An 18,323-nucleotide genomic window follows, 5' to 3' on the forward strand; every position below is an offset into this window, starting at 1 on the left:
AGGTGCATAACTTGTCACTAGCCAAGTCTCCTACCAGTACCTTTCTTGAAAGAAAGAGGTCAGAATCTAAGAATGAGCAAATGAACTGGTCTGATTCAGATCTCTGTAATAGTTTGGATTGTTTAATTCTGAGCTATTTCTGCTCAGCAGTCAGAAGGCTGGATAGAAGAGTGCACGTGTGAAACTGTACTTCATCTGAAGCCAAAACATTTGCAAGGTTGCTCCTAAAAATAATTTTTCAGTTGTACCAGCTTCAACTATTCAAAATTGAAGGAATTGACTTACACATGATCAGATTATGTACTTTTAATGAGAGAAGCCCTTTGTCCTTGAACAGTTAGGATTCATCTTTTCCAGATCTTTTCTGCAACTCTAACAGTTATAAATAACAGGGTTTTTTTTAAGTTTTCCAGTTTACCTTGTAATCCAAGGACTCCCAAAAATGAGGCTTAAAAATAGATATAAAGACCACAGAAGTTATGATAACATTTCTCATAAAGGTTTACTCCAGGTTCTGCTAGAGTAATGGAATAATACCATTCTGTTTATTTTGATTTTCAGTATTGTGTCAGTGTGCAAATTCATGTTTGTACACCATTCCAGACATACTTCATAATGCCTAGTGGGATAAGAGTGACCACAGTGATGGTTTTGAACCTTGTTTGGCCTGTGCCAAACCTCAGTAATCTGAAGTTCAGTGTCTCCTAACCCTGCCTGACTCCCAGGATATGGAGTGCTTTGTGCTTGACAGAGTAACTTGGCAGTGCTTGATGGGCTCCTCAGCTTGAGCTGTGCTGGCTCTGCTGACCCCTGAATATCTCTCTCATACTGAGTTTCTCCGACTCCGCAGGAAATGTGTTTGAGGAGCAAAGAGCTCATTGAGCAAATCAATTCTACATATGATTGAATTCCAGATGTTCTCCATTTCTGGCAGCAGGGGCTCCCCTGCTAGTGAAATGCACATCTCCAAAGAGACCTAATGACATGCACAGCTCTCCTGTTACCTTTAGCAACCAGTATGTCTCTTAGAGGGCTCTTACTGTAGTGGCAACCCCAATCACAATGTGACCAACTGTTTTTATAAACAAAACTGATGTGGCTTGTAGTTATGGACTCAATGGCCCACACTTATATCCTCTTTACCATCTTTTACAAATATTCCAGGAGGAACTGTTTTGAGCTCCCAGGGAGATGATGTTCTGCGCAAAGACTGCAAGTTCCTGCTGCTGGAGAAGGAGAAGGCACCAGCAAAGGAGATGGAGCTCTTGGTCATGTCAAAGGACACTGGCAAAGTCTTTAATGCTTCTAACACTGGGCTTAATGGAGGTAATGTCCCTTTTTCAGGACGTGGTTATTCTGAGGGCAGAGAAATGAAGACTAATCATAAGGGAAGTTCAGCATTTAGGCCACTATACCTGGCTTGTACATCATATGAGAGAGAACCTCTGACAGGCAGACAGCTTTTAACCATGCCAGCTAAAACCTGAGTCTGGTTTTTGCATTTGAAGCTCCAGAGTATGTCTTGGGATATTTCACAAAGCTCAGGAGCTTTGAGAGAAACAAAACTAGATCTGGTTGAGACAGGCAGAGCTATTGTGTCTTCCCAAGAAAAATACGCCTTTTACCAATGAAAGAATTGATAGCCCTGGTTTAACTTCTGATGCAGTGTTTCTAATTATATTTGGTTCCTGTTCAGGATCTTTTGTAGAAGACACCTTGAAGAAAGAGAAGCAGGGATTTTCCTCCTCTTATGCTACAGATACTGGCCTAAAATCAGATGCAAATGGTAAGAATTTGTTCCTGCAGAAATGCAACAGAACTTTCTCCTTCTGCCTCCATTACTACCTTTCCCTTTCAAGCCCACACTCTAAATTATGTCATGAACAGAAAGAATGGTAAAACCTCTTTTACTGTTGTTATAACAGGAGGGCTGAAATCCATGCCAAAAAGGGACAAGGAAACTTATGCAGGTAAGTGATGCAACTCAGACTTTCATTGGAAGAAGCACCAAAGAACAATATACAAAAAAGCAATTGTTCTTGAGGGACATGAGTGATCTCTGAGCAGTGAATCGGAGGGAAAGAATGTTCATGAGGTTACCAGAGAAATTGGTACTGGTGATTTGACTGTAGATGAATGGACAGTTGGGGTATTTTTTTATGACTAGAGAAAATCAGATAGATGGCAGTCCAGCTGTATCCTGCTACTGGGACAGATTTATGGGGAAGAGATGGCGCGGACAGACTATGTTGGCTATTGCTGTCATTTATGTCTCAGGTCTGTACAAAAAATTTACCTCTAAGTGATCGTGTTTTCCAGTTATTTTAAAATGCACTGAGCGTTTTTGTCCGCTGTTTGAATTCCCTTTGAATATACTGCTCCCAGCTTCCACAGGGACTAGAATTACACTCACCATGTGCACAGAGTGGCATAAAGATTTTTTTCCATAGCCTTTTGTATAATGGATCAGACCTTGATGTCCTTATTGTAAGAGATTCGTAACTCTGAAGTCAAGGAACTCTTCATTAACTGGGAGATTGCTCCTTCCGTCCTCCAGAAATACGAAGTGGTGATGCAGGAGGTGCAGTTGGATCAACACCATCCTGGTGTCCCTGTGGTTCCTGCTGTAGCTGGTGGAAATGGCTCCTGGGTTTGCTTCTAGCCTGGTTGTTTCTCCTTGGATTGCTTTTTGGACTCATTGCTCTGGGTAAGAAATAAATGGGGAAAAAAATGTTGAATGGTCGAGAAGGACAGAGAGTTTAAGCTGGGAACAAGCACCAGAGATACCAAGCCAGAGAACTGAGGAAAGCATTCAGCTTGATGTGGTGACTTGCCACTGAGATATTACAAATGGACAGAAAGAATGGATAATGAATACAATCTTTGTTGAGAAGTTATATAGTCTTGGGGTGAGTAGGATAGGAAAGCTCTTGAGATCTGAGGTCTACTGCTCTGAGACTGACAGATTCTAAAGTTGTCATTTAAATTCCAGATATCCCTGCTAGGGGAAAAAAAAAAAAAAGGATACAAAGAATTCTGCAAAACTCAGTGGCCATAGCTCTGTGACACAGTGTTGCCATGTTCCTGTGGTAGCAGGAGATATTTCAGGCATGTATATCTGGCAGCATGTTTCCTAGCATTTTCCTTTAACCCTCCAGCTGAAGAAGTGAGAAAGCTGAAATCTCGTGTGGAAGACCTGGAAAAAATTAATGGTGGTCTCCTGGCATTTAACCAAGGGAATTCAAAAATAGAAAAGGATGTTTCAAGAGTAGACTTTCTTCACGGTAACTCACTCTCCTCCACCTTCCCATATGAAAATGAAGAGTCAGTCTGGTTGATGGTGAAGAGCAGACTGAATAAGGAAATAGAACGAGGTGAGCAGAGTCATAAAACAGACCCATACCTAATTTCTCACGCTACTTTTGTTAGCAAGGGAAAGGTTATTTACTTCTGTTTAGCACATGATGAAAAGAGATTAACAACAGAGGAGCCAACATTCTCCCATCTTTAGAAATTTCATGTATTTGCAAAAACAGATTTACTGAGGAAACTCACAAAACCATACTATTCTGCTTGTAGCCTCAAATCCAAATAGATGAGTCCTTGTTCTTGAAATGAGTAACTACTCTATTGTATAGTGCACTCTAACAGCCCCTTCCTGTTACAGGCTACTTCCGAGGGGAGAGAGGAGAACGTGGTGAGAAAGGTACAGCCATATAGTCCTTTTCTTCCCCTGTCCAGTTCCTTGGCTCTGGCAATGCATAATTTTGGGGTGGTTGTTGCTTAAAGGGGAAATTTGCAGTGAGAAAGATGAAGGGGGTTTTTACTTGAACAAAAAGAATCAAAATTGTTTAGGTTGGAAAACACCTTGAAGATCATGGAGTCCAACCATAAATGTAACACTGCCATGTCCATCACTAAACCACCTCCCTAAGGGCCACATCTATGTGTCTTTTCAATAACTCCAGAGACAGTGACTTAACCTCTTTCCCTGGGCAGCCTGTTCTAATTCCTTGTAACCTTTTTGGTGCAGAAATTTTTCCCAATATCCAGTCTAAACCTTCCTGGTGCAGCTTGAGGCCATTTCTTCTTGTCCTATTGCTTGTTACTTGGGAGAAGTGGCTCACCCCCAGCTCGCTACCCTCCTTTTGGGCAGGTGTAGAGAGCAATAAGGTCCCCCCTTAGTCTTTGTTCCAGGCTAAACACCCCCAGCTCCCTCAGTCACTCCTCACAGGGCTTGTGTTCCAGACCCATCACCAGCTCTGTTGCCCTTCTCTGAACTCACTCCAGTACCTCAAGACCTTCTTGTAATGAGGGGCCAGAGCTGGACACAGTGCTCAAGGTGCAGCCTCACCAGTGCTGAGTTCAGGGGGACAATCACTGTCCTGCTTCTGCCAGTTTGTCATGTTAACTGTAGGGACCCTGATCCCACACAGAACAATACAGCAGGCCCAATCCTTCATTGTGCCAATGTGAAAGGCCAAATTTGATCTGATCCTGTACTGTTCAAGTGTGAAGTGTCCTATTTGGCTGCAACTCCTTCATATTTCATTAAAGGTGGGAAAGCAACTAGAAGACAAAATGAATGAGTAATCATAGGATGTCTCTTGATTCAATTTTTTTTTTCCACTTTTCTCAGGTGACATGGGAATACAAGGTCCTAAAGGTGAGAAAACCTGCTTTCTCAGGTAGATTGGCAGCCTGTTGTAGGGCCTGGGCAGCAAGCGTTTTTTTGTTACTCCAGAATTTGGAGAAGCTGATGCTAGTTATCTGTTAGTACAGATATTGTTGTGAAGCGTGGGGCTTTTCTCTCATTTTCTGGTCAAAGAAAATTTTAGAGGTCATAGCATAGGAGGTGATAGATCTCACTTTGAATCTAGAAGCTCCTTTCTCCTGGATGAAAGTTACTCTTGAAGCCAGGCTCTACCTGGTTTAATCACAGGGTGCTTCAGTGCTCAGAGGGTTTTGCATGGTGTAAATGATTCAATTATTTGCATAAATACAAGGGTAACAATTGCTGGAGACACTAGAACTTGTAAATATTGTAAATATTCCAGGAACATAAACTTATTTTTATGAGGGTGAGGGTTATCCAAAGTGACAAAAAGAGAATACTTATTCCTCACTGACTCTCTTTGTTTCTGTCTACAGGTGACCGAGGACTTCCTGGTGTCCCAGGTGAGCTATAGTTCAATCACTCTTTGACGAAGGACATTTGCTTACATTACTGTGGGCAAGAACAAATGTAGCACTTCCTTGCAAAATTCCTTGAGCTTAGCTCAAGGTGGCTCTCTAAAGAGTTAATATTTAGCATAGACTAAGTCGCTTGATTAATACCTTGGTGCTGAGCTACAGACACAGCTCAGACTTGGTCACAAGCAAAGCCTTGGCCAGACTTCCTCTTAGTTGAATATGTTGAATTTGGCATTGTAAAGATTCCATTGTACCACTGAAAGAGTCCTACAGCTGCATAAATACTTGGTTCAGCTTTCTTGTGCTTTTATATGTATTGTGTTCTTCTAAGGAGAAGTACCCACCTTATGAGTAATATATTAATTCTTTATCCCATAGAATTAATCTCTGCAGGTTTGAGGTTCCCCTAAGTTGCTTGTTATTCTTTTATATGGTACATAGTCAAGAGCTCTAAATGCTTACTGTGTTTTCTTTCCAGGCATTCCTGGTCCAATTGGGCATGCAGGACCAGAAGGACCAAAAGGACAGAAGGGAAGCATGGGTGAGCATCTGTCAGTGCTGTGAATCTTTCACAATTGGCTGACATGTGGCATGGGCATACAGACACCTGGCTGGTGTGATCATTGCCTTCTGCAGTGGAGCCGGGCATGGATCCTTTTGCCCAAGGCCTACCTCCCACAGACACCTGGTTGTACAAGGCATTTGTTTCCTGTAGGTGAGCCTGGCATGGAAGGTCCCATGGGACAAAGAGGTAGAGAAGGAATACCAGGGCCTCGAGGGGAGCCAGGACCACCTGGATTTGGAGCAAAAGGAGACAGAGGTAAGAGCCAAGTCTCTTGTTGTCATATAAAACAGAGATGGATAAAAGCAAGAGTTTGGTCCTGATTAATAAAACACCTCCATGATAAAGTTTGATTTCACTATTCAAGTCCAGATTTCATATCTAGACATTTCTCAGCCCAGATTAGTGTGGCATAAAGGATTTTTTTTTTGCCAGACTTAAAATGAGTAAACAAGGATTGCTTTGGTTTCCCAGATCTTACAGTCAAGTTTGAGTCTGACAGAACCAAAAGCACTTTACTGTCAAGATTATCTTCTTCCGTTTTATCCAGATCATCAAAGCTGGGGTATTCATCTTGCTAAAGCCCAGTGAGCTCATATTCTTTTCTTGGACAATGCATATCTATATGTGTGTCTTGAACTGATGAGCAGATTATTATGACACTTGCCAGAGAAGGAATAACTGTGGATGGGATAATGGAAAGATGAGATAATGGGAAAATGGGATCACAGCTGTATTCTACCCTGTCTATTCATGCTCTTATTTTGCAGGTCCTGTTGGTGAGCCAGGTCCGCCAGGGCCACCTGGACCCCCAGGTTCTGCTGGCCTAAAAGGTAAATATGAAGATGGAGAGAGAGCACCTGGCAGAGAGGTTAGGAGTAAATGAGCACCCCAGCTGTCCTGTTTCACTTGTGTTGCTCTGCAGTAATCAGAAAAGTGAACTAATGGTCTGAAGCACAGATCCCAGCATTTCAGCTGAGATAGACAACTTGGGTCTCTTTACTTAAGTGGAAAACATTTTCTCAATGTCACAAGAACTAAGTTCTCTAAATTTGTTGTCCTGGCTTTGAGTATGCCAGTAATGCAATTTCTTCTAGTGACTGGGGAAATTCCAATCCACTGAACACTTGCTGGGTTGTGGATGCTGTTGGGCAAACTGAAAGCAATTTTTTAATTTTCTAATTGAAGTGTTACTAAAAGAAAATCCATGTTCCTTACAGGTCTTATGGGTTCTCCAGGCCCACAAGGCCCTCCAGGTGAGTGCTGCATTCCTTTGCTGTGGCATCTAGAGACTGAGCAGAACAAAAAGAGAGTGACAGCTTCTCATAGTGTTTCTGCTTCAGTGATGCATTGTGATGAGTGGAATGAATGAAAAGCCCCCCATCTCATTTTTCTGCAGGACCTCCTGGCCTACAAGGATTTAGAGGTGAAGCAGGACTTCCAGGTGCTAAAGGTAATTTCCTCTTCCCCCTGGCAATTAAAGCAGCACTAGCTGAGGTGCTTTTCTAGCACTGCTCTGAGCAGCAGGCTTGGTCTGACCATGTCATATATTGATTCTATGAGCAAAGAAAAGCATAAGACTGAAGAAAAGGAAGGCAAACAAAAATTAGTCAGTGATTGCTAGAAAACACTGAGAAATGCAGGAGACATAGATGTAAGTCTAAGAGAGGAAAAACAGTTGGGTGGATGGAGCTGTGTTAAAGGAAAAGAATTTCCAGTTTGAGTTTGTCTGGTAACACAGAATCCATATTTCCATTATGATTTTTCTTGATGCATTAAATGCCTTTCCCCATCCATATTCCTTATTATTCCCCTATCCTTATTCCTTATGTTCAATCATCTATATATGTTTCAGGCGAAAAAGGAGCCAGTGGACCCCCTGGACCCAAAGGTATGTTGACCACTTAGGTATCTTTTGTGGTTATTTTCTTTAGATTTCTTTAGGTATGGATACTGTCTATAGGGTTTACACTTATCCATCTTTGGCTTTTTCTTCAGTGCTGTTGTCAGAAAACAGACTTTATTTTTTCTGATGGAAACATTTTACAATGAAGCAGTATCACAGAATGCCTCCCTTTTTTGTACCACAGGTGATCAGGGTGAGAAGGGTTCTCGTGGAATGACAGGTCAGTGGATTAAAGTACTGGAGTAACATCCAACCTAATGAAAGTATAGCCCAGCCAATCCCAGTTAGCTTTCTGAAGCATTATAATGATGTTACTGCTTATAGGAGTTTTATTTTTGAATCAAAATTATAAACAAATAGATCCCATTCTTGATTCCAGTAATTTTGGTAACAATCTTTGTGTTTAGCTTTAGGAAAATCCTCTCCCACATGCCCTGTATTCATGTCACTTGAGCATTTCTAATGCCTGGAGACAGCTGTGAATCATGAGGCCTGAACATCCTGTCAATGGTGTTTTTCTGTTGCAAAGCAGCAAATATTGCTGACAGAATTGTCCAAGAGTTGTTTGATTCATTTTCATACTATTTTGCTACAGGTGAACAAGGCTCAAGAGGAATACCTGGACCTCCAGGAGAGCCAGGGGCTAAAGGACCTGTGGGTGGGTACCAGAAAGCAACTGTATTTCTATGTGAGACAATGTCACTGTGTCCCAGATTGTGTTTCTGTGAGCACAGACAAAGAAACAAATATGGGAGTGGAATCATGCTTGTTGTTACCCTAGGTCTTTCCTTTAGACACCTGTGATTAGTCTGTACACTCAGACTAAATTCCCTACAGTTGAGTTTTGAATGAATGTTTCCTGGATCTTCAATAGCTGCACCCAAGGTTTCTTTCAGATGCAATGTGATGAAAAGCCATTCTTAGGTTTAGGGCTGTGCTCCACTTTGGAGGAAGACAGGATAACTGTGGTACTGACAAATCAGTATTCAGATATCCCTGACAATCTCTTTCTTTGGACAGGACAAGCTGGTCGTGATGGACAGCCAGGTGAAAAAGGTAAGGGCTTCCTTTGAGGCAGAAGTGCAGGTACTTTCTGATTTGGCAGGAGGTTGATTTGTAAAAGGGGTGGGAGAACGATGGCAGAAGTTCTGTCTCAGAACTGTAGAGTCAACCTGTAAACATGGAACTGAGACATAAATTGGAGCAGGCTATAAACTTGTGACAGCGTTACCTCTCTACAGAACTCTTTTGTCACTGATATTCTCCTCCCAGACACTGATGCTGGAGGTGGCCACTTGGCTGTGAGAATACAATAGGTAGAAAGTGCTGCAAGACAGCCAAGCTTGAATGGATTGGTAGATTGTGTCAGTGACTTCTGTCTTGTTAATGGTGATTATATCCCTAGGTGAACCAGGCCTTATGGGAATGCCAGGTGCCAGAGGCCCTCCAGGACCCACTGGAGATGCTGGAGAGCCAGGTAAAAGCATATAGAGAACCAAAATGCTTTTGCTCAGTCTGGAACACAGATATATTTGTCAATTTCCAGTCTTAATTTGAATTTAGGTCTGCAGAGAATCTCTGTATTCTTAAGGTGATGATGAAAGGAAAATACACAGAGAATCTAGACCCTTTATGATCCCAAAACTGCCCACTGTGTAAACATCAGCTGCTGTGAGCTGATTTACATACCAGTTGCTAAGTTGGTTTCCACCACTTGTGAATTGTGTGCTATAATTTCACATAAATGTAATATTTTTCTCCCTGTCTGTCCTTTTCCTCCATGAAATTTTTCAGATATCTTAAGAGTTTTCATCTTTTTCTAACAGGTCTTACAGGACTCCAAGGACCACCAGGTAGGCTTTTCTACCATACTCCAATTTACCAATGATACACTTTGATATGGGCTCAAAAAACCCTTGTAGTTTTCCCTCTGTGGTGGTCAGGACTTCCAAAGGGATATCCCAAGGTTTCTGCATCTCCTTGGCTTTTGAGACAGGTTTTGTGCAAGATATGTAATTTTTGAGCAATGAAGGGCTTTTGAGTGTTTAAATTTTGGCCTAACATAACATAACATAACATTTACAAAATGTAACATTTCAGTTCCCTGTTCATCACTGAAAGTCCTTCTAATCAGCAGCAGAAACAGAAGAGAGTCTGTAGCAATAGAGATGGAACAGAGGATGTGACATCTGTGAGCAGAGGTGGTTGGGGGGGACAGCCCATCAGTTCATCAGGGAATTCATTCAGGAGCCTCAGGACAGGTACCCATATCTAGCAGAAGCTACAGGTAAGTCTATGAAGCAGTGTCATCATCCAGGGAGCAGTGGGACCAGTGAAGCTCAGGGGCACTACTAGCTCAGTCTGTTCCTCCTCTTGCTTATAAAGTCCTCAGGGACCTGCTTATAGAGGCTGAAAGCTGGGGTCTTGAGTAGGGAGCACCTTCTGCAAACCCACAAGTGAAACATCTGGGGTACCTGAAAAACATACAGCAAACAATATTTGCACTTACCATTTTAAATTTTTTGTCTACATCACATCAGGGCTTCCAGGCAACCCCGGCCGACCAGGAGCTAAAGGTGAGTTTTGCTTCTTCCCTGATGCTAATTTTCTCTCTAAAGATACCATTTTAGCAAGGATTAAGCTGCTCCACTGACCAGTCCCTGGATCAACAGTGGCATCTAGTGGCTTTGGGAAGGGAAGTTTTGAGAAGCACGGTAGCCAAAGCTTCCCTGAGTGTACACAGAGGGCAATGAGGGCATCTGCTGAGGGACTTGGCATGACAGCTCTTCTCTGAGCAAACCTTTGAAGCCCAGTTCTGCCCTGAGCAAGATGCCTGGTGAGTGCAGTGGAAGCTGTGTGCCTGCTTCGGATAAATCCAGGCTGTTGCCTATGCTGGCAGATGTAGTGCTTAGAAAGCTGATCAGAGGGCATCTCTGGATTAGCACAGCTCTCTTGTTTCTCCCCTGACCTTCTAGTGCTGTGACTTCTCAGACAAGAGATCAAGGGAAGAAAGAACAGAAACTACATGCTTAATAGTACAATGTTATTGAGCTTATTATAGCTCTTACCTGCCCCCCTAAAAAGAAGCTCAACTTCTGTACCTTTGTTTTCCTAGGAGAACCTGGAGCTCCAGGAAAAGTCATAAGTGCAGGTATGTAATGCTGTGAGGAGTCACACTTCTGATTCAGGAGGATTTTCACTCGGTTTTTTTGTGGCTCCTCAATTCAGACCTGTACTGGGGCTTCCTGTGTTGGGGGACTATATATGCCATATATATGCCTTAGATGTGGGATTCCTTAAGCATAGATTTGTACACATTCACTGGATGTGTGACTATAAGTGTCTGCATGCAAATCTATGTGTTTGTTTTTTAGAGGGTTCATCAACTATTAGTCTGCCAGGCCCACCAGGTCCCCCAGGCCCACCTGGCCCCACTGGTCCCCCAGGTGTTCCAGGTGAGTACTGATGACTACAAAGTAGTGATAGGTCAAATCCAGGGACTAGAATCAAGCTCTTTCACTGCTCAGGAAGGCAGGCTTGTGTCTAATCCCTTTCCCACCACTGTTGCTGAAATTAGGAAGTGCTTGTTTTCCTAATCAGCTTTGAGCTCAAGGCAGCAGAACTCAAACTTCTGTAAATCTTTCTCACACGCACATACACTGGCTGTGCATGAGCTCAGTCCTCAGACTCCTCTGTTCCAGTCGGACACTGCCCTCCAGCATGCTGGTGTCAGGCAGCAGAGTTCCTGAGCCCTGATTCTTCTTCAGATACTTCTGTGCCTGGAGCTAGTCCTGGAGCTGGTTTGGCAGAGTCAGTCTCAGTTTGCAGTATGGAATGTGAAAGGAGGGTTAGGCCTTTTGCATTCCTCTTCTGTTGTGGTCAGTGGCATTCTGGTTATTTCCCCAGTGCAAGAGGCATCAAGCATTTTAATTGCCAGGAAATGGAAATTCAAGTAATACGTGGGGCATTGATGAATTCAGACCCCATAGCAATTCCATTTAGTTGTGTAGAAATTTTTTTTATAGTCTCAGTTCTTACAAAAGTCCTATTAATTCTTTTCTGCTATTGTAAAACACAACCAATAAAATCTAATGAAATCTGTGGTTTTTTTCCTTTGAAACTAGGTCCTGTTGGACCAGCTGGTCTTCCTGGACAGCAAGGTACCATTTTCCTTCAGCTTTGATTATACTTCTTAAGAGAAAGGACTTCATTAGTTTTACTTTGTTTCTAATTCTCTAAGCCCTTGGCACATTCCCTCTCCCTTTTGTTTGCAGATTTCTTCCTTTCAGTTAATTTTGTTGCATTATTTGGCTTAATTAATCTTGTAAAGAATTTTTATAATTTTTTGTTTTCCCTGGGGAAGAAGGAGGGTGGTAAGAGGGTGATATGAGACAGTGCAATGTGGATGCTGCAAATGTCTATTTATTCATATGCTATTTTTCCTGAAGGCCGGTATTTCTAAGACACTTCTGAAGTGCAGTTGCCTTTCTGTGATAGAAGGATATAGCCCAGCTGGATACCTCCTGCCATTTTGAAAGGCAGGAGACCAAACTAGAGCCAAATTTGGATTAATGTCACTGTGAAAGCACTGCCAGACATCTCTTTGGGCCTGAACAGAGCTGAGCCCTAAGAACTTTTCTTAGCTGGTTTTCTATGATCCTGTTAGAGCAAAGTGGGCAGTAATTTCCACACTTGAATACAGTGTCCCTCAGATCTGGGGTCTGAGTTCATGCTCCTTGTTCTCACAAGAAAAGTCTTAACCTCTTCAGTAAGTACAAAATGTCTCCCTCTCTCTGTTGCTTTTATTTTTCCTGGAAAAGGTCCACGGGGTGAGAAAGGATCTCCAGGTGAAGCTGTGGTAGAAACCATCAGAACAGAAGTCTCATCATTAGCATCTCAAAGTAAGTGGCCTTTCCACTCCTTTCATTGGAGATGTATCAGAGCCTCAAGGCCTGCTCACAGCTACCAGGAGATGTTCAATGTGGCATGAGACAAGTGTGTGTGTGTTTGGTGGTGTATCTGCAATGCCAGCTACCTCTTCTGCCCTCCTCATGTGTGCATCCCAAAGTCCCTTCAAAAAGAGGCAGATGCCATCAGGCCCACATCACAGAGAGGGAAGCTGAGGAATGGTGGCTGGTGAGCAGCCGCTAACAGGGGAGATACAGAGCTGAGAGCTTTCAGCCACTGAGTTCACACAGGGCAGTTCCCTGTGCAATATGAACATGGAACCATCTGTAAGAAGAGAACCAGTTTGAAAAAGCATTTCTAAGCAACAGAAATAATCTCTCTTCAAATTAAAGGATGAATTCACAGAGGAGCAAATAAATTTTAAGATAAAAAAAAATACATTTTGTAAAAATTTTTAAATTTTAAGATGAAAATAAGTGGAGCAGAACAGAATGGTTTAGCAAGATCCCAGGAAAAGCATTTGCTCTGTGCAACACTAGATGTTGTTGAGAGTTGGTATTCCTAGGATCTGGGACCTCTGCAAGTTTGCAGCAAGGTAGAAGAAGGCATAAAATGAAAAATGATCCTTGTCTGATCACCATCCAAATGGGGTCATGTAGGTTCAGACCATACTTCAGTACTGTCCAATTCCCCATTCAGGAGTCTTGGATCACAGCATCAATGAATTTATAAGTTCATGCCTCAGCTTGGAGGTAGGAGTATATCATACAGTACAATCAAGAAAACACATTGCAGCTACTTGTTGAATAACTTCTGTGTTATGTTCTCCTCCAAAAACTTGCCTCTTTTAAAAAATATTTCTTCTCCTTGAAGTTCTTTCCCTCCTTCTTTTGCCATTTGTGTCATTTTCTTTCTCTCAACAACCATTACTCTCCTCCCTGTTTCCAATATCCTGCTCAGTGCTGTTTTGTTCTTCCTGTCCTAACCAAACACATCTCTCCTCTCCCTCATCTGCTTCATCTTGGGCTTAGGTCATCCAGGCCCCACATTAGTCCACCTTTGATTGTAAGAGCCTCTAGCAGCAATATATTTTCCGCAGCAGCAATAGCTCCATAGCAACAATTTCCCCTTGTTTGTGTTTCTCTTTTGCACAGTGCTAGGAGATTTACAAGGGCGAGCAGGACCACCAGGTCCCCCTGGACCACCAGGTATGTAAAATACAGAGCTCAGTACCTGAGCAAGGAATGCTCACACAGCATGACACATTTCTGGGCCATGCAGTTTGCTGAGTAAATGTTCCCTAATATCCCTGCTTCTTTTCTCATCAGGTGAATCTGTACAGGGACCCCCTGGACCTCGTGGTCCCCCAGGTAAGAGCTTGTTCCTCTGAAACCAAAATGGAAAGTGTGAGGCTTTTTCCAAGGCCTAGGGCTGGAAGCAGAATGTCATATAGTGGGTTCCTATCAACAAAATTTCAGTGCAGCAAGATGCTGCCCAACAAAGAACACTTGCTTTGGCAGAGAGTTCTAGCCATAAGTATTATTTGGTAAAAGCCATACTTCTAGGGAAGACACAAGAAGTTTTCAGTTTGCCAAAGGAAATAACTGCAGTCAGTTCCATATTTATTTCTTGTAAAGAAGTTAAGGCTTGTCCAGCCTTAACTTTCAACTGCAGACAAATGGGGAGGCACTTATCATGAGAAACATATCCCCATGCCCCATCCTGTAACACAGATTTCCCTTTCTCAGCCAGAACAGGGAAGATGTGGGGGGACATGTGACAGGAGCAGAAACCCATTGCTTGCTCTTTGTAGGAAAAGAGAAGAGGTTTGGTGTGTGATGGGATAGGCACCCAGTACCACAAAGAAAGGAGTTTCTCTGTCCTTTTCTGCTGTGGTGGAAAATGATAGTAAAGAGTAACTATCAGGGATAGATGTGTGATGAAAACAGCTATAAGAACCTACACTGGGAAAGACTCAAGCTAAAGCCGTGGCTGGAGATGTAGCAGCTCTAGCATTTACTTATATTGCTGAAGCTGATCCTTCCTGAAGCCTTTCTGTGTCCCTTTTGCCTAGGAGAAGGATTGCCAGGACCTCCAGGCCCACCGGGGAGACCGGGATCATCCATGTCCACCTCAGGTAGGTTCTTGCCACTCATTCCATCATCTGGTCCTGGGGATGTCCTGTTGGGGTTCCAGAGAGCATATATATGGCTAGGACCAAGTGGAGCCAGAGAAACCTTGTTTCATGTTCTGTTGGATGTCATGAAGAAATCTCTTTGTTTGAATTGCAGAAGCATTCTTCACAGGCCCACCAGGTCCACCAGGACCACCAGGCCCGAAGGGAGACCAAGGTGGGTATATTGTGTGGTCTCACCAGGGTGCTAGAGGGATCTCAGCACCTTAGACTGAAAAGAAGGAGGGGCTTAGGAGCAGAAATTCCTGCCTTTGTCTGTAAGAAAGCTAGCACAGTGGTCACTGAGTAGGACTCCTGTCTGCTGTAAAACAAGTCAGTCTTTGTCAAAGAAATTTATTAGCCTCCAGTACTAGTGTCAAGGCAATCACTGTACTCAGATCCCAACTCTGCAAGCTCATTATACTCAAGAGCATTCAGAACTTCAGATTTGCTGTTGAAGGGGACAGCCTTTTTGCAAAATGCACTGTGGACTAAGTCAGTGCAAGGAGGTGGCCCTGTGAAGTGTAGCTCAGCTCTCAGCTGTCAAGAAAAGGTGGACCTGATCCCTTTTCCCATTTCATCCCTACAAATTGAAGGCCAAGGTGATATGCTGCAGTGTGTGCTGGGATGTTGATGATGAGCATAAAGGAAATCCTGACTTTGTTCCTTTGCTCCCCTCTTCACAGGCGAACGAGGTCCACGGGGATTCACAGGTAAGGATATATTAGTGAGTTTCAGGGTAGCTTGCCTGGGTGTATGACTGCTCCTTCATTTCTGTGTCTCGTGCAGGGGAACCGGGTGATCCTGGTCTTTCAACATTCTCCTCCCACGGTTAGTTTGTGCCCCCTTTCCTCCTTTGAATTCATTGTCCCTGGGCTGAAATTGGGCCAAAATCCTGCTCTATTCATTCAAACTTAATTTTAGTTGAGCCAGGATTTTGTCCACATACTTTATTCCTCTGAATCTCTGACTCTCTTTCTCCAACTGGCAGGTGAAAGAGTCACCATACAGGGACCCCCAGGCCCACCTGGCCCACCTGGACCAAAAGGTGAAGCAAAAAATCTTTCTTTTCTTGGGGGTGGCCTCACACAACCAAGCACAGTTGAGACTAAAGGATGGAACAACCTAACCTGGTCCTTTGGGGACTAGAGGTGTGCTCACGCCTACCTTTTCAGGCAAAGCAGGACCACAGCAGTAGAATGGCTGTGAGCACAAGGCACTTGATGAGTTAACAGAAGGCTCAGGAAAGCTGCCATAGCCTCTTCTTTATGCTCTTTCCCAACAAGCTGGCATTTCAAGGCAGTCGTTTCAAGGGCTGGGTAGTTACTTCTCTGACAGCATGTAGCTCTGCCCTTTCACATGACCAAGTATGCAACATGCAGTCACATCCATTACAAGCATCGTTTCCCTCACTCTTTTCCAGGTGATGCAGGTGTCCCAGGTGCACCTGGCATCCCGGGAGCATCTCGAGGTAAGGGGCCAGACCATCATTGCTCTCGTATTAAGAAGGAATGCTGATATCCTGGTGGAGGTTTTGAAAAAATGCCTTTGAATTCTACCAGTGTGGGCACCAACCTAGTGCTGATGGGATTTGTGTTCAAAACCTCTTTTTGCATGATTTGCCTTAAATTAGAAAATTTAAAATTTGACAGCTTTCTTTTTCCAGCTTACTGGAAATCCTTTAAGCTGGAATTTTGCCTCTGTATGGACAGGTCCTTGAACTGGTGCTGCCCAGGCTCACTGGGATGGGGAGCAGCAGGGCAGTGATGTTAGACTAATGAGCTTGTGGTTACAATCTCCATCCATATTCTGCACAGCACTGCACTCTAGTGCACAAACCCACCAGGTTTTTTTTGCCTGTACAAAGCCAGGACTGTCTCTGGACTCAGCCCTGCACAGGCTGAATTATGAGATCCTGAATTAATATTGAAGACATTGTACTGCCAGTAGATGCTCAGACTGCATCTAAAGATGCAGGGGGAGCCCCTCCATATTCAATTTTTTAAACATCTTTCCAGGCTTGTGGGAAGGGCTTAATGCAAATACACTTTATTAACACTTGGTCTAATGCAACTGTGCCAAAAACACTCCTTCTCCTAAAAATGCTTTCTGTAGGTGGATCCAGACAAATTCAGGGACCCCCAGGACCTCCTGGGCCACCTGGTCCTCCTGGCCCAAGTGGAGGTTCATCTCAAGATATTCAGCAGTATGTCACTGACTACCTGAAGAGTGAGTATAATGAGACTTTTTGCTGTGGGGCAGCAATTTCATACCTATCTCTCTTTTGCTCCCAAGGGCCTTATCCCTCTTCTTTTAGAAACAACAGCCCTGCTACTCTGGGCTTATTTCTCCTGAATACTGTGGAGTGCTGTTGTCCACTGTGGCCTCTGTAGAACTGTCCTTCTGTTGTCCTGTTCTTTGTCAGAGGGAAGAGGGTCTGGGAATTGTGCTTATGGTCAGTCTTCTGTCTTAGTGATTTGGGCACATCTTGGACTTTCTACGTAGGTGACAACGTCAGACATTATTTGACTGGTGCCCAAGGCCCGCCAGGCCCTCCAGGCCCACCCGGACTTATCACCACTGCGGATGGGGTGACCTTGGATTATGCAGAGCTGGCTACCCGTGTCATGAGCTATATGACAAGTAAGCACTATTTTGGTAAACTCGGTACTGAGTCATGCCCTCAGCTGAGCTTGTGCAGCACCTAGGAGGTAAGAACCAGAGGAGAAACAAGTCTTTAAATAGCAGCACCCCAACCAGGTTATTCATCTTCAGCAGTCTAGGCCCAGGACTCCACATAGCTGAGGTGTCCTCTGAGACTTGTCCTTTTTAATGGTTAGATTAACTTGCAGTTGTGCTGTTTAAAAAGTCTCATATTAAACATTTGCTGTTAGATTCTTTGACACCCCAAAGACCCAAACAGAGGTGATTTTATTAAGTATATGTGGTCTCAAGTATTTGGGGATTGCCTTGTTTGCTTGGGCCTCTCCTAAAGTAGATGAAATTCCCAGAGCTTTTGGAAGAAGCCTGGAATCTCAACCAAAAATGCACAGAGCACGAAGTGTGATGACCAGGATGTGTGAGATCACAGCTGTGTCATAGCTTGGGGCATGAGAAGCCCATTCTACCAGTAAATTACTTCATCTTTCTTTTGTTCCTTCCTGACCCCTCCTCACCTTCTGTCTCATACTGGCTCATGTAAAACCTTTTCATTCCCACAGGCTCTTCAGGTCGCTATGAGTCATTTTCTAGCTCAGTATCCAGTACATCCACTTTGTATCAAGAACTTCTGGGCCTGCTGCAAAGTAAGTGACCTTCAAGGGAAACACAGGATTGAGGTTAAAGCATCCCATCATCCTGGAGATCTACCTTTCCCTTTCAGTCTCCAGTCTGCAACTGGAGTTACCTGCAGCTGTTTCAGTGTTCTACTTTCCAGCTCCCCCATTCTCAGTGTTCCCCCCATAGCCTTGCTGTGTTGTTGTTCTCAAGTTGAGTGGGATCCCCAACTCTGTATTCTTTTCTGTACACGCTGTTACTGTGAGTAAATGTCACTATACTGACAGGTGAATCTCCAGGATGTC

The 18,323-nt window shown here is 43.5% G+C and overlaps 1 protein-coding gene across 3 annotated transcripts in view; it reads left to right on the top strand.

The window, feature by feature from the left end:
* COL17A1 (collagen type XVII alpha 1 chain) overlaps positions 1-18,323 on the top strand; it is a 41,250-nt gene that overhangs the window by 14,967 nt on the left and 7,960 nt on the right. For all 3 annotated transcript variants that reach the window (XM_023929811.2, XM_086899407.1, XM_023929812.2), the window contains exons 14-48: positions 1,165-1,326; positions 1,697-1,786; positions 1,926-1,970; positions 2,558-2,707; positions 3,159-3,374; positions 3,668-3,706; positions 4,640-4,666; positions 5,152-5,178; positions 5,672-5,734; positions 5,909-6,013; positions 6,526-6,588; positions 6,976-7,011; positions 7,155-7,208; positions 7,611-7,646; positions 7,846-7,881; positions 8,257-8,319; positions 8,682-8,717; positions 9,067-9,138; positions 9,488-9,514; positions 10,202-10,237; positions 10,777-10,812; positions 11,036-11,116; positions 11,786-11,821; positions 12,482-12,562; positions 13,724-13,777; positions 13,898-13,939; positions 14,644-14,706; positions 14,861-14,920; positions 15,429-15,455; positions 15,532-15,573; positions 15,734-15,790; positions 16,166-16,213; positions 16,858-16,971; positions 17,248-17,385; positions 17,964-18,047. In XM_023929811.2, the coding sequence (XP_023785579.2) occupies positions 1,165-1,326; positions 1,697-1,786; positions 1,926-1,970; positions 2,558-2,707; positions 3,159-3,374; positions 3,668-3,706; positions 4,640-4,666; positions 5,152-5,178; positions 5,672-5,734; positions 5,909-6,013; positions 6,526-6,588; positions 6,976-7,011; positions 7,155-7,208; positions 7,611-7,646; positions 7,846-7,881; positions 8,257-8,319; positions 8,682-8,717; positions 9,067-9,138; positions 9,488-9,514; positions 10,202-10,237; positions 10,777-10,812; positions 11,036-11,116; positions 11,786-11,821; positions 12,482-12,562; positions 13,724-13,777; positions 13,898-13,939; positions 14,644-14,706; positions 14,861-14,920; positions 15,429-15,455; positions 15,532-15,573; positions 15,734-15,790; positions 16,166-16,213; positions 16,858-16,971; positions 17,248-17,385; positions 17,964-18,047 (2,346 nt within the window). The remainder of the gene's footprint in view (positions 1-1,164; positions 1,327-1,696; positions 1,787-1,925; positions 1,971-2,557; positions 2,708-3,158; positions 3,375-3,667; positions 3,707-4,639; positions 4,667-5,151; positions 5,179-5,671; positions 5,735-5,908; positions 6,014-6,525; positions 6,589-6,975; positions 7,012-7,154; positions 7,209-7,610; positions 7,647-7,845; positions 7,882-8,256; positions 8,320-8,681; positions 8,718-9,066; positions 9,139-9,487; positions 9,515-10,201; positions 10,238-10,776; positions 10,813-11,035; positions 11,117-11,785; positions 11,822-12,481; positions 12,563-13,723; positions 13,778-13,897; positions 13,940-14,643; positions 14,707-14,860; positions 14,921-15,428; positions 15,456-15,531; positions 15,574-15,733; positions 15,791-16,165; positions 16,214-16,857; positions 16,972-17,247; positions 17,386-17,963; positions 18,048-18,323) is intronic.

The sequence above is a fragment of the Cyanistes caeruleus genome, chromosome 8 (assembly GCF_971803275.1).
Source record: "Cyanistes caeruleus chromosome 8, bCyaCae1.hap1.1, whole genome shotgun sequence".
In the NCBI taxonomy this organism is placed as follows: domain Eukaryota; kingdom Metazoa; phylum Chordata; class Aves; order Passeriformes; family Paridae; genus Cyanistes; species Cyanistes caeruleus.